This window comes from Thalassophryne amazonica, chromosome 9 (genome assembly GCF_902500255.1).
Source record: "Thalassophryne amazonica chromosome 9, fThaAma1.1, whole genome shotgun sequence".
NCBI lineage: Eukaryota > Metazoa > Chordata > Actinopteri > Batrachoidiformes > Batrachoididae > Thalassophryne > Thalassophryne amazonica.
The window spans coordinates 74,626,251-74,639,703 of NC_047111.1; the positions used below are offsets into that span (position 1 = coordinate 74,626,251).

General features: G+C 41.1%; 1 protein-coding gene across 1 annotated transcript in view; it reads right to left on the bottom strand.

The window, feature by feature from the left end:
* birc2 (baculoviral IAP repeat containing 2) overlaps nucleotides 1-6,652 on the bottom strand; it is a 31,186-nt gene extending 24,534 nt beyond the window's left edge. Inside the window, 7 exon segments of the mRNA XM_034178389.1 lie at nucleotides 1,788-2,058; nucleotides 4,021-4,323; nucleotides 6,149-6,298; nucleotides 6,301-6,378; nucleotides 6,380-6,417; nucleotides 6,420-6,437; nucleotides 6,559-6,652. Coding sequence (XP_034034280.1) covers nucleotides 1,788-2,058; nucleotides 4,021-4,323; nucleotides 6,149-6,298; nucleotides 6,301-6,378; nucleotides 6,380-6,417; nucleotides 6,420-6,437; nucleotides 6,559-6,652 — 952 coding nt within the window.
* Between the last annotated feature and the right edge of the window lie 6,801 nt (nucleotides 6,653-13,453).

A 13,453-nucleotide genomic window follows, 5' to 3' on the forward strand; every position in this document is an offset into this window, starting at 1 on the left:
TTTATTATATTGTGCGCTCATTTTATTATATTGTGCGCACGTTTTAAGCATCGTTTGAGTAAAACAAAGGTACGATCTACTTAAATGTGGCCACAATTTGTAAAACGTGCACTCAGTATTGTCTTGATACATAAATGTTAGCTATTAGCCAACAAACCAGGAGCCAGTGTATTACATTTCCCCATTAGTAATGGATCTGGTCAGGGTATATCATGATGGTTTGGGCGCACAAGGACATATAGAGAACTCAAGTTACCCAGCATGACGACATCTGGAGTTTAAGCACATTAAAAAGGATGCTGAGGGCGTCTCCCCATCGTGAGGATGACAGTTTAGGTCATACTATGGAGTTCATTTTTAACGAAAGGAAAACATGCGCACAGTTTATTAATTTGTTGGCTCAATTAAAGGAAAATGTGTGCACAAATTATCATGGCCAAAAAAAAAAAACACTTTAAGTGACCTCTCCCGGGTTCTGTAAAGAAACCGCAGCGGCAGCCCGTTTTTTTTTCACGTCCACGCGCGAACTCATCTTTTCTGAAGATAATTAACTACACAGATGTATAATAAAACAAATGGTGACTGGTTTATAACACAATGACGACAGAGTTTGAGGGCAGAGAGAGAGAGGAACCGCAGCCAGTTTTTTTCTTTTCTGTGTTTACATGTGCATGTGCGAACACAACAAATAGACCACAGCAACTTGCTCTGTTTTTTTTTTTTTTTTTTTTGCCAGCTTGCACTCGGCCGAGACGGACGCATTTCTTCTCTCTCCCTCCTTATCTTTTCCTGCTTCTGTGGCATGTTGTCTGTGAGGCTCCAGTTTTGCTCTTCTGGAAAACAACAAAAATGGATTTGTTAAAGTGGTCTCTGAACGCAATTGACACTATTTTTTCCACAAGACATTCGGGGGCGGAGGACCCGATCTGTCCTGCCGGGACGCATGTGATGGGTTACGTGATGGACTCGTGGAGGAGATGGCAGGTCATGTGCCTTTACACGCTGTCTGTGGAGGACGTTGAAGATGTGTATATATTTGGCTTGGTGGTGACCGGCTTTCTGCTGTGTGGAGCGGGCATGGCACTGGTTTACCGGAAAATTAAGAAGGTGGAAGCAGCAATAATTGGGCCGTCCAGGCTGCCCCATGATTGATTCAATTGGGAAGGCAGTGACTGCGCAGTCAGCGGGTGTTAACCGCACGCTGGAAACCATCTTGGGCAGGATTGCAGCTCTGGAAAACCGCTTTGACCGTCAGTAATGACCTGCTCAGTGCAGCGAAAAAAAAAAATCAAGTCAGAAATGAGTCCAGCTTTTCATTCCAACTTCCTGCTAATAGCCTCCAGCCAGCACAGTGAATTTGTGTGTGTGTGTGTGGGTGTGTGTTAAAGAATTAGCAGTGTCAATTAGCTCAATCAGTTAGCTCAATCAAATTATGTCTCGGGAGAGTGGTTGTCCCCCGCGTGCATGCACACACGCAACCTGGTCGGCGCTTGTGCGTGCGTGTACTACCAAAAAAAGACTGTACATCCTCAGTGTAGTAGAAAAAATAAAAATAAAAAAAATAAATAAAAATCACATCAGAAATTATTCCAACTTTCTGCCAACAGCCTCCAGACAGCACAGTGGACAGCACAGTTATGATGCAACATAGTGTACAATGTACATATATGAAATGAAACCTGATGACCAGAAATGTAGTTAATATTTCTTCAGTCTGTTTAAAGGTGTTGTCAGGTTACTTTTATGCAATAAGTGTATTTCTTTGCTCCTCCGGATGTTGTTCGTACCTACATAGTAGAAACCAGCTCTAGCCAGTTGATCAGGTCTGACAGGAATCCGAGTTGGCCAGTTTACAAAGGTAAGTAGCCTCTCTTCGCTCTGCTGCATGGCTGGGTTGGATACATTACTGAGTGCCAGGACTCCCTGGGAGGACACTGATCCAGATGTAGGTCCGGCCAGTGACACGTTGTCAGCTCTGTCTCCACGGACAAATCGACAGTTGGGATAATGCCTCTGGTGTTCGGACACAGCTCTGTCACCGGGCTCCCAGTTACAAAGCTGCAAAAAGTGGGATTTTAGTCACATCGACCATAAAGGAAAACCCACCATTACGTATATTTACATGCTGGATCATGTAAGTATACGTAATGGTGTACTTACGTGGAATGGTGGGTGCAGGTCATTGTACAATCACCTCTTTGTTAATATTAGCTTTTAAATTGGTCTGTGCAACACTTATCAAATCATGTTGACATGATGGTTTTTACTTTAGACTGAGCAAAAAAAAAAAAAAAAACAGAAAAAGAAGATCTCTATCACCTGTAGGTGTTTTTGAGGAATTTCCACAAAAATGACATACCCAAAGGTTATTATTACACCTAAACATATAATGATAGTCATTCACTATGTATCAACTGACAGAAGACCTGGGGGGGGTTAGCTTCGATAACAGATAATCAGCTAACTGAAAAGTTATCTTTTATAAAACTAAACCAATAAACCACCCAAAAATTTTGCGGAAGCTACAGCTAACCGATAACTTCCAATATTGTCTCCAGTACACTTGCAACTACTAACAAGCTGTTTTTTAGTTTTAACATCACAACCACTTCTGGTAGCATCAAAGGCGATCACAGACCCAAACAATGAATCAGTACTTCTGTCTTTGTGAGTCCTGCCCAGTAACAGTGTTGCCGTGAGGTGGAGGTCTTGGAAAATAAAGTAGCGCTGACTTATGGTTTGGATTTAAAAATAAAATTAATACCGATAGAATAACTCCATTAATGTCAATTCTGTCATTTGTACAAAGTTAAAATATAACATATATCTTTTAATGTTAAATAATGCACTAATTCTGAAGTTTTGCAACAAACAAAGACAGATACCAAAGGGATTATGGGTAAAATGTGCCTCCGCTAAACACTGATTGGTTGACTCATTCATTCTATGTAAAAAACCAACACAATGTGAGGTGTGTGTTGGGTGTTCACATATATAAATGTGCTTTTGTTTTGTAAAATATGCCATTTTTTTATTTGTAAAAAAAAAAAATGAAGGCATTTGCACAGAGTCTGCCTGGGGACATGGTGGTTACATTTTTTTTGGCCCAGATTATTGCGTTCCCTCCTAATAGTTTTTGCGTTCCCTCGCAATAACCTAATATCATATTAAAGCTCATGCCTATCAGAGCACACAGTGAATGGAATCAGGTGGGGGGAGAATCAACGCATACGCACAGCAGACAGCAACAGGATTTACAACAGATGAGGGAGTAAGTTGCTACAACTTGCACAGCTGTAAGACTCCCTATGAAATATAGTTTATTTATACAAGTGGTAGTAAGTAGCAACACCTGTTAATGTGCCTTATGAATGTTTGTTTTCTTTTCTTTTTTTACCATCCTCTCGCGAATCCTGTTGCTGTCTGCTGTGTGCGCACGCGCATATGCATTCAGTCTCCCCCCACCTGATTTCACTCACTGTGTGGTTCGTTAGGCATGAGTTTTAATATGATATTAGGTTATTGCGAGAGAACGCAAAAACTATTGTGAGGAAACGCAATAATATTGTGAGGGAACGTAAAAGGTATTGCAAGGGAACGCAATAATCTGGGACAAAAAAATTAACCACCATGTCCCCAGGCGGTCTCTGTATATTTGCAAAAAAAAAAAGTAAGTTGTAATTAAATAACCATCTGATATAACTGGTGTTAAATAAATAAATAAAATAAATAGAACACTTCCATCTCCTGGCGTCCAGACGCTCATATGCCATGAACACTACTGGCCAGTAGTAGAGTAGCTTGAATCTTCAACTGGACTGGGTTGTTTGACGCGAGGACGTTTCGCTTCAAATCACAGAAGCTTCCTCAGCTAAAATTCTTGCTCTGGTGGTCTGACTTCTGTCTTGATTCTTGTAGAGAATGTAGATTTCTTCTCTACAAGAGTCAGAGCCAGCAAAAAACAGCCAGTGATTTTCTCCCTAACAGCCACTATGCTTGTGTTGTTGTGATGTAACACACCTGTCCTCCACAGCTGAAGCACGCCACTCGGTCACCCTGGCCCAGGTAGTAGAAGCCTGCCTTGGCAAGCTCAGCAGGGGTGATGATGGACAGCGTCCAGGAATGGAAGGAGTCCAGGCGGTCTTGCTCCCTGCGCATGCTGGGGTTGTGGCACGTTGGTCTTTGGTGGGACATGTCTTCTACACCACGAGAACTGAGAGGGCTGGATGGTGGTGGAGCAGAAAAGCCCATATTTAAATAGCCCATAGGTTCATCGCCTTGGCTCCCTGCTGGAGGATTAGCAGCTGGGCCTGGACCTGAAAGCTGGAGGAGCATTGCTAAAGTTTAACCACAGGGCACTTGATAAACATACCTCGATAATCTAGGAGTCATTCTATCAGCAGGACGTTATGATCTTTCTAATATCATAAGGCAGGTTCCATCACATTTATGATCTTTGCAATAAAAATTTGGGTTTCACTTAATTTATGATCTTTGTGGGATCATAAGGTATTTTTCTGTGCATTTATAATCTATGTGAAATCTTAAGATATCGAAACTAATCAAGTCTTCCTTAAGGGCCCCTTCTCACATAGTACGAATAAGTACAACTCAGGGCGACTCACGGCGGAACAACTTGTATGAGCGAACCACGACCCGACGGGCAGGCATGCCCGATGCCGCTGTGATGGTTCATGCACGCAAGAACACAGTGCGGGCAGCAACAAGCATGTGTAACCACATTGCACAGCTGCTGTGAAAATAAAAAAATACATGCCACCCACGGGATTCGAACCTGCACTTTCCAAAAGCTCTGACGGCCAGTCAGAAACTTAACCACTGAGCCACCATCACTGTCCTGTGAAAGGTGCGTGAAAATGCCTGATATCAAGAAGGACATGGACATATTTTAAAAAAAAATTAAACCACACACAGACCATAGTAAAAACACTGCATTTTATTGAATCCCTCTTATCAAGCAGGCAATACAAGTGTGATACATCTATTCCTCTGTAGATGACCCATGATCACAGATGTACAGTCATGAAATGACATGAGATGCAGGGCACTCGTAACATGTCCACATCTGTTGGCGGTGTGTCCAGCTGGCCCCGTGCACGTGTCCTGCCCGACACACGTGTTTTGTGGACGGCGGTCCGCAGGACAGACACCGCGTCATGTGGAACAGAGCTCACACGGGCGGCGTGACATTCAGATCACCCACTGCGTGTTATGATGTGACGGTCCAGATCACCTGGGGTAGCCTGTCAATGTGCACAGCGTGCACGTGCTCGCTGCAGCCTATTGCAACAGCAACATGTTTTTATGTATGTCCACGTGATGACAGCAAGCAGACAATCGCGTCACAGTGGGCAGTTGGTAGTTCATGTCTGTCCAAACACGGTACAAATTCCCCAGCCGTGACGTTCAGAACCACAGATCTCCACAGCCGCTCCTGTGGGCGGACACGCCCCCTGTCAGTTCAGCGCACACACCAACGTGTCACTGTGTCTGTTTGCAAAGCCACACTCATGGGGACACTTAGACAAATTTCACATCCAGCTCGACAGTGATCGTCTGCTGACTGTTGTCATAGTAACAGTGCAAATGGCCACACATTTTCTAAGTGCCATGCGACTGGTGTTTGGTGTTCATGTGTCACCTGGAATTTGGCCGACATCTGCCACGAGAGGGTTTGATGGGCTCTCACAGCGCACACTCCGTCTTTCAGCCGCTGCTTTGCGCAAATAGTTGTAGCAACAGGTGTACAAAGTGTTAAAGGCAGCTACAATTTTACACGTACTGCATACGATTCCTGCTTCATGTGCACTTCATGCGCACTTTGACCAAATTCGCACTATGTGTGAAGGGGCCCTAACTCAAGGTTGACCCTTCTTTCAAACCTTGTTTGTCCCTATTTTTTTAAGCTGTACAACTAACAATGTGGGAAATTTCAGTGAATAATATGACTCTTGGCAGATAACCTCTTTCTATCTGTTTAACGTTGAACTAACATGAAGACTGATTTAAAAATACTTTACTGTTGCTACATTAGAATGATTACTTGTGCCGAAAATTAAGTATCTCATAATACAGACACCAAGAGACTAGGCTATACTTATTTTTATAGACATGTCTCTCATCTTACTGGTATGGGTGGGAGCGCCACGGAGAGTGGTGAAAAGGCAGAGTGAGATGAAGAGAGCAGGTTGGCTGTTGATGGCAGGACTTTGGATAAAGGGCAGCAAGTTGGAGATAGTTGTCTGTGTTTCTCTATCGGACAATCTCCAGTCTTGCCAGCCCTCTGCTTGTTACATTACACCTGAAACACTGCACTCGGTCACCCACGCCGGTGTAGAACCAACCTGCCCTTGCAAGGACTTCGCTCTGTCACTCCCGATGAAGGGAAACGAGCAAGGTTGAGATTCGGAAGAGCTCTAAGGATGAGGCACAGTCATGTGTTAGCTTGGAAATACAGGGTGTCAGAAAATAGCTGAAAATAAATTGTCTTTCCTTTTACATCACTCTGAAGACAAAGAAAAAAGCAAGCATCAGTACCTGAGGAATTATCATATTGAAGATCAGGTGGAGGCCCGTTGCGACAAAGCCCCATCAAAAATTGGTTGTTTTTGAGTTGATGAAGAGTTTCCATGTTAGGAATATGTATATATTAAATATAAGGCAAAAGAGACATCTTTCAAAGGGAGAGAGGTTTGAGAAGTCCCAAAGTCTCACTTTCTCTCTCACACACACAAGTGGAAAACGGTATAACAGATCACATGGTTTTCAGGGTGGGTGGGTTGTTTTAGAGGTGGCATCTCAAAACAAATCTTAACCCAGATCCAGTTGCAGTGAAATAGAAAGTGACACCCTAGAACTGTGGACTACAAGACACTGGAGAAAAAACAAAAGTGAAAATAGCATTCCAATTGTTATTACCAGACACGAATGCATACAAAAATGTAACTCAGTCAATGTACAACTCTCACTTCTTTCTTCAAAAGTCCTTCCATCATACAAATAGTTTCAGTTCTATGTCTGGACTCACAAGACTTTATGCAAAGTGCTCATTCTGAACATTTAATGCCTCAAACCTTGTCTTTGTTGGTTCTGAAGGGCTGAGAGAACATTCTGAGCAGAAAATAAGAATGTAACTGGTGCATATAAAATGCACGTTTGAATTAACAATCATATTATAATGGAGAGAAGTTGAGCTGCATCAAGGGCTGGGGGTAAGGTGTAAAGCAGCAAGTCTACCCACAAGATCCTTCTAAAATGACTTTGCCAATATTTTTTTAAACATAGTGCAATTGTCCACAGACTTCTTCCAGTGTTACTGCAGCAGTGTCCAGATCTCTGTAGGTTTTCATCAGCAGCAGTTATGAAATAATCATGACTTTGAATAAAATTGCTTTAAAACTGTTTCTTCTGTAGACTGTGCAGGAAATAAGAAAAATATGGTCAGTACCAATTGGGATCTCCTTCATTAAAAGAAAACATTTAATGAAATGAAAATTTGTTTCAAAATATAAAGTTCTTCAGAAAGCTTGTGACTGATTAAGGAGAAACCTCTCCCATTCGAAGTTCACTCACCACAATTTTCTCAGCTGTCTCATGGGAGTTGTCAATGGTAAGCTCCTCAGCAGAAGCAGGTGGGAACTGTTCAGTCCTTAAACTAACTTCAAGGCTTTCCCTCACCATCTGCTAACCACTTTATCAAAGTTGCAAATGAAGGGGCATTATTGCCAATTGTACAAACTAGAATGACATGGCTCTGCGTGGAATTAGCCCTTTCAATTTCAAATAACTGCTGAGAGCACAATGTTCAGAAATGTTTTCTGCAATATTTCCTACAATCAACTTTCAAAGTTTTGTAGCAAAGTCTAAAAATGATCTGGCATCCTGTCCAGGGTGTACCCTGCCTCGTGCTCTATGACTGCTGGGATAGGCTCCAGCCCCCCGCGACCCTCAGCTGGACTAAGTGGTTGAACATGAGTGAGTGAGTCTAAAAATGATGTGACCTAAAAGTACATACAAAGAATTGACACTAAATGTATATTAAGTTTCACTGCTATGGCATCATGCCTTCATAGCTGATCTCAAAACATTTCATAAAAGTCTTGTGTGAAGTGATAATGTGCAAGAACATAAATGCTTCAAACACACTCACAGACCAAGGGCTATGTGATCTCAAACCCCTCCCCCATCTCAGATGTCCCCTTTGTTGGCGTTTAAGCCTCCATAATTGAAATGTATAGACCCACGAGAGAAAAACCTAGAACTTCTCACTTGGTAATGTTAAAGGGCCTCTTTGTTGAAATTTTAGCAGCACCTGTAGAAACAAAGGCAAGGCAAAACAATAGGTTATGTAAGAAGATTATTTTATCCACTTTCTCCCGCTAGATCTTACAATATTATAACTTCATTAGCATCATCACTGTCCTTTCACTGTACAAGATTTAGATCCTTGCACTGATCTGTTTTAAAGTCATTTCTACCTGTGACCAATTATGCATGACTGATAGGTTCTAATTTAAATTAACTTGCATGACAAGAAACAAAGTGGAGCATATTTATGCATCCTCATCATCATCATATCTTGTGCCAATACTGCAAACAGTTCAAGGCTTCTTGGTTGGCTTCATATGGGTCTTGTTGGGTGACATTTGGACCCAGTTCACAATCATGGAGAATATGTTGCATGGTTTGGTTCGGGTGGCCACATGGGAACTCAGCTGTGTCCCCATTTCAGGAGGTTCTGCCTACTTCACTCCTGGCTCTGTTCAGGGCAGCCCATTTCCTTCTGGGCAAGTGAGTATCATGAGGTAGGGACTTACAGGGACTCTAGAGAGCTTTGAGTGGAGGTAGAGTATCCAGAGTTTTCCATCGGTCTAGTTGGTATACCGCCGAACATTTATGTAAATTAAAATAACGTGAGGTTTTAAATGAGTGGGTGTCCATTTTTTTCTCAGGTTTTATTGAGTCATATTGGTTGCATCAAGTGATACCCTTCTCGAAGACCCAGAGATAAAGAACTGTTGCAATTTTTTCATTTTTCCATTAAATAATTGTCTTGGGTGAAAACAACATAAACAGTCAGCAACATTTTTATTTATAGAATGTCCTTTGCAGTGAAATAAAGCTCTGAAACTCTTGCCCCTTACAAATGACAAAAATGCACTGCTGGGTGTCAAGAGGATATGCTATGATATTGGGCATTATTATCACTTACTGAGGTGTTGCTGGGCCGGTAGCATAGATTTACATTTACGCTACCTGTCCATACCCCAATACCCGCTTGTGCAGCGCAACCCAAGAACTGTCCGCAGACGATAACATGAAAAGGCGAGCAGTGTGTGTTGGTCCCAATATGGATATTCCGGACGATTTTATCATGGATAGTACGAAAATGAACAGCAGCCAAAGCAGACAGCTTGATGAGGATGCTCTGGCAAATCTGGAGAGCAGTGCGGTACCAGCCAACACGACAAAGTTAAAGTGAGCCAACTTTTTATGTACGCGTTTGCTGGGTGTTGTGCGTTTTGAAATGACATTAAATACTGTTAATGTGATCCCACGTGTTGTGTATCTCAGTAAGTGATAATAATGCAAATAACACGCAGTTGTTGTGCGGTATGCATTTTCAGAGGCCCGATGTCCATGCCCAGTCGCCCAAAATGGCTGATATTCGCCCAAGTTAGACGAGGGTGAATATCTGTCATTGCAGGCGACTGGGCATGGACATCGGGCCCCTGAAAATACATACCGCCCTCCAAAAGCATGTTATTGTATTAGCATAGTCTCATTTGAGGGTAGGCGATAAAAGGGTTAAATGAAGGAGCATATGAGGCAAAAAAATTGTATTTCTGGGGACAGCCCCATTATCATTATACACATTAAATCTAGTTATAATCGCTCCCATTTGCCTTGTCTTCCCTTCTCCACTGGGAACCAAAAAAAGCTGCACTTTTTGCGATTGCTTCGGTGATTGCAAACGAAAACAAAACAGTACACCATCTTTTCATGTGAAGTGATGCTGTGTTTGTGTTGGGCACTGGCAGGCTGTCCCTGGAAGTGCTCAAATCCTGTGATATCACCCAGGACTTCAAACAAAACTGCGCTGCCCCAATGGTAACTTTTTTTTTTTTTTAACTGATCACATGACTAGCAGATGCAGCTGCACTGTGAAATTTTAAAGTGTTAAATGTGCAAGTGTGGGGAATGCAGGACATTTGTTCAGGTTTATTTTATGCAAACATTACTCTATGTAACTGTCTACTTATGCATGGAAACACCTTTTTGTTTTCGCTTAATTTTGATGAAGTACCTTCATCTTGACCACAAATAAACAAAGAGGTACGGTGTGGAGTACTGAGATTACCCCCGTACTAGATTTGTATATTCGCCATCTGCGCATGCGCGAAAAACGACTTTACCCTTTCTGTGTGCGAACCACAATCGCGAGATTGCACGAAATCCACTAACATTTAAGATTGCAGACTCAATAATTTGCCTAAACAAACACGCAAGACAATTACATGTCATTAGTTTTATAGCGCAAGTATTTATCGCATTTTTTTTTTAGTTATCAACAACTCCATTTTTTTCTGTCCAACGGGTGGTTAATCACGGGGAAGAACTTACTTCCTGGTTTAGCCAAGTGTTTAGCTAGCAAGATTTTGTCGATTACTGATTAAACAGGGATTATGTTACTTAACATTAGCAGTTAATTTAACAAAAAAATCCCATATATTTAATTACGAGGGTGCTCGTACTTTATGCAAGTGTTCGTTTCGGTAAAACCATCATCCGTTTCTAAGCTAATGCTAACGCTAGCTGCCAAACTTTAGCAGTTCCTTTACCTGTGTAACTCTGCAGTAAAACGTACAGAGAAAGAAAGTGGTTGTTTTGAGTAGCGTAAGATAAAGAGATAAAAGACGGTGCTGTTGCCACATTTTGTTTAAACAGACCGTGGGTGACTCACCAGTACGTAGTTCAGTCAGGCATGGAAAGTCCCCAGCAGTCTGCTGATCGTCATGGCAACATGCAATGCTGCTACTTCCGGGAATTACCAAAACAAAAGTGAAGAAAACGAGCCCATTAGAGCAGAAAACCGGAAGATAGCAAGAACATGTAGGAGAGATACATGTAGCACAGACAAATTGTTGGGTCCTGTTAATTTAGACCAGCCTGTTTTAACATGAAAATTTGCCAATATTGTTTATGGAAAAAAAGCTATTAAAATACCTTTAATATGTATATTGTCTTGTCTCACTGTTGTAACAATGTTTTGGCTGCTGTCTTGGCCAGGTCACTCTTGGAAAAGAGATGTCAATCTCAATGAGTTTTTTACCTGGGTAAATAAAGGAAATGAATGAATGAATGAATATGTCACAGACATGAACAAGCAAAGCTCTTCAGCATCTCACCATGTCATTTAGCTTCTTCACACATAATTTTCATTAAATGCTTCTGGGCATCTTCATGGAATTTACACACTAATCACTGACTGACCTCGTGTGCTGTCAAGGTACGCGCTGCCTCCCACTTTAGTGTTCCCGGATTCAATGTTGACTCAACATTTAGCATTTCCTGTTTCAGTGTCAACTGTGCACTGAATTCCTGTGAGATCTCCTCTATTCAAGTGAGAGCTCCTCTTAATCTTTTGTTGTTGTTTATTAAGACAAACAAAAAGTTACACAAAAACCTTATAGAGGATAAATATAGCAGTGCAAAAACAACATAATGAAAAACGGGTAAATATCCTCTGCCGTATGCTCCAGGAAGTGTTCAACATTTGGCATTTCCTGTTTCACTGTGGGCTCAAAATTTGGCACTTCCTGTTTCAGTGTCAACTTGCCACTGAATTCCCACGAGATCCCAAGAGATTCTCTACTGTCAATCCAGGAAGTGTCAATCCAGGAAGTGTTCAATCTTTCTATCTTTATTAGTTGGCTATGTACCACAGGCCTTTAAGGTGGCAGTAATTAAACCATTACTTAAAAAGCCATCACTTGACCCAGCTATCTTAGCTAATTATAGGCCAATCTCCAACCTTCCTTTTCTCTAAAAAATTCTTGAAAGGGTAGTTGTAAAACAGCTAACTGATCATCTGCAGAGGAATGGTCTATTTGAAGAGTTTCAGTCAGGGTTTAGAATTCATCATAGTACAGAAACAGCATTAGTGAAGGTTACAAATGATCTTCTTATGGCCTCAGACAGTGGACTCATCTCTGTGCTTGTTCTGTTAGACCTCAGTGCTGCTTTTGATACTGTTGACCATAAAATTTTATTACAGAGATTAGAGCATGCCATAGGTATTAAAGGCACTGCGCTGCGGTGGTTTGAATCATATTTATCTAATAGATTACAATTTGTTCATGTAAATGGGGAATCTTCTTCACAGACTAAGGTTAATTATGGAGTTCCACAAGGTTCTGTGCTAGGACCAATTTTATTCACTTTATACATGCTTCCCTTAGGCAGTATTATTAGACAGCATTGCTTAAATTTTCATTGTTACGCAGATGATACCCAGCTTTATCTATCCATGAAGCCAGAGGACACACACCAATTAGCTAAACTGCAGGATTGTCTTACAGACATAAAGACATGGATGACCTCTAATTTCCTGCTTTTAAACTCAGATAAAACTGAAGTTATTGTACTTGGCCCCACAAATCTTAGAAACATGTGTCTAACCAGATCCTTATTCTGGATGGCATTACCCTGACCTCTAGTAATACTGTGAGAAATCTTGGAGTCATTTTTGATCAGGATATGTCATTCAATGCGCATATTAAACAAATATGTAGGACTGCTTTTTTGCATTTGCACAATATCTCTAAAATTAGAAAGGTCTTGTCTCAGAGTGATGCTGAAAAACTAATTCATGCATTTATTTCCTCTAGGCTGGACTATTGTAATTCATTATTATCAGGTTGTCCTAAAAGTTCCCTGAAAAGCCTTCAGTTAATTCAAAATGCTGCAGCTAGAGTACTGACAGGGACTAGAAGGAGAGAGCATATCTCACCCATATTGGCCTCTCTTCATTGGCTTCCTGTTAATTCTAGAATAGAATTTAAAATTCTTCTTCTTACTTATAAGGTTTTGAATAATCAGGTCCCATCTTCGCTCTATTGGGGAATCAAATCCATATAGTTTTTTTTTTTAAATAAAATGGTCGGTTTCTGTTCTAATAGACCTCGTATATATATATATATATATATATATATATATATATATATATATATATATATATATATATAAAAACCCTGGCAAAAATTATGGAATCACCAGCCTCTGAGGATGTTCATTCAGTTGTTTAATTTTGTAGAGAAAAGCAGATCACAGACATGGGGGATGAAAATTTACAGGGTGATTCCATAATTTTTTCCTCAGAATTGAGTGATTCCATATTTTTTTCCTCTGCTTGGTCTAAAAAAGTAACCGT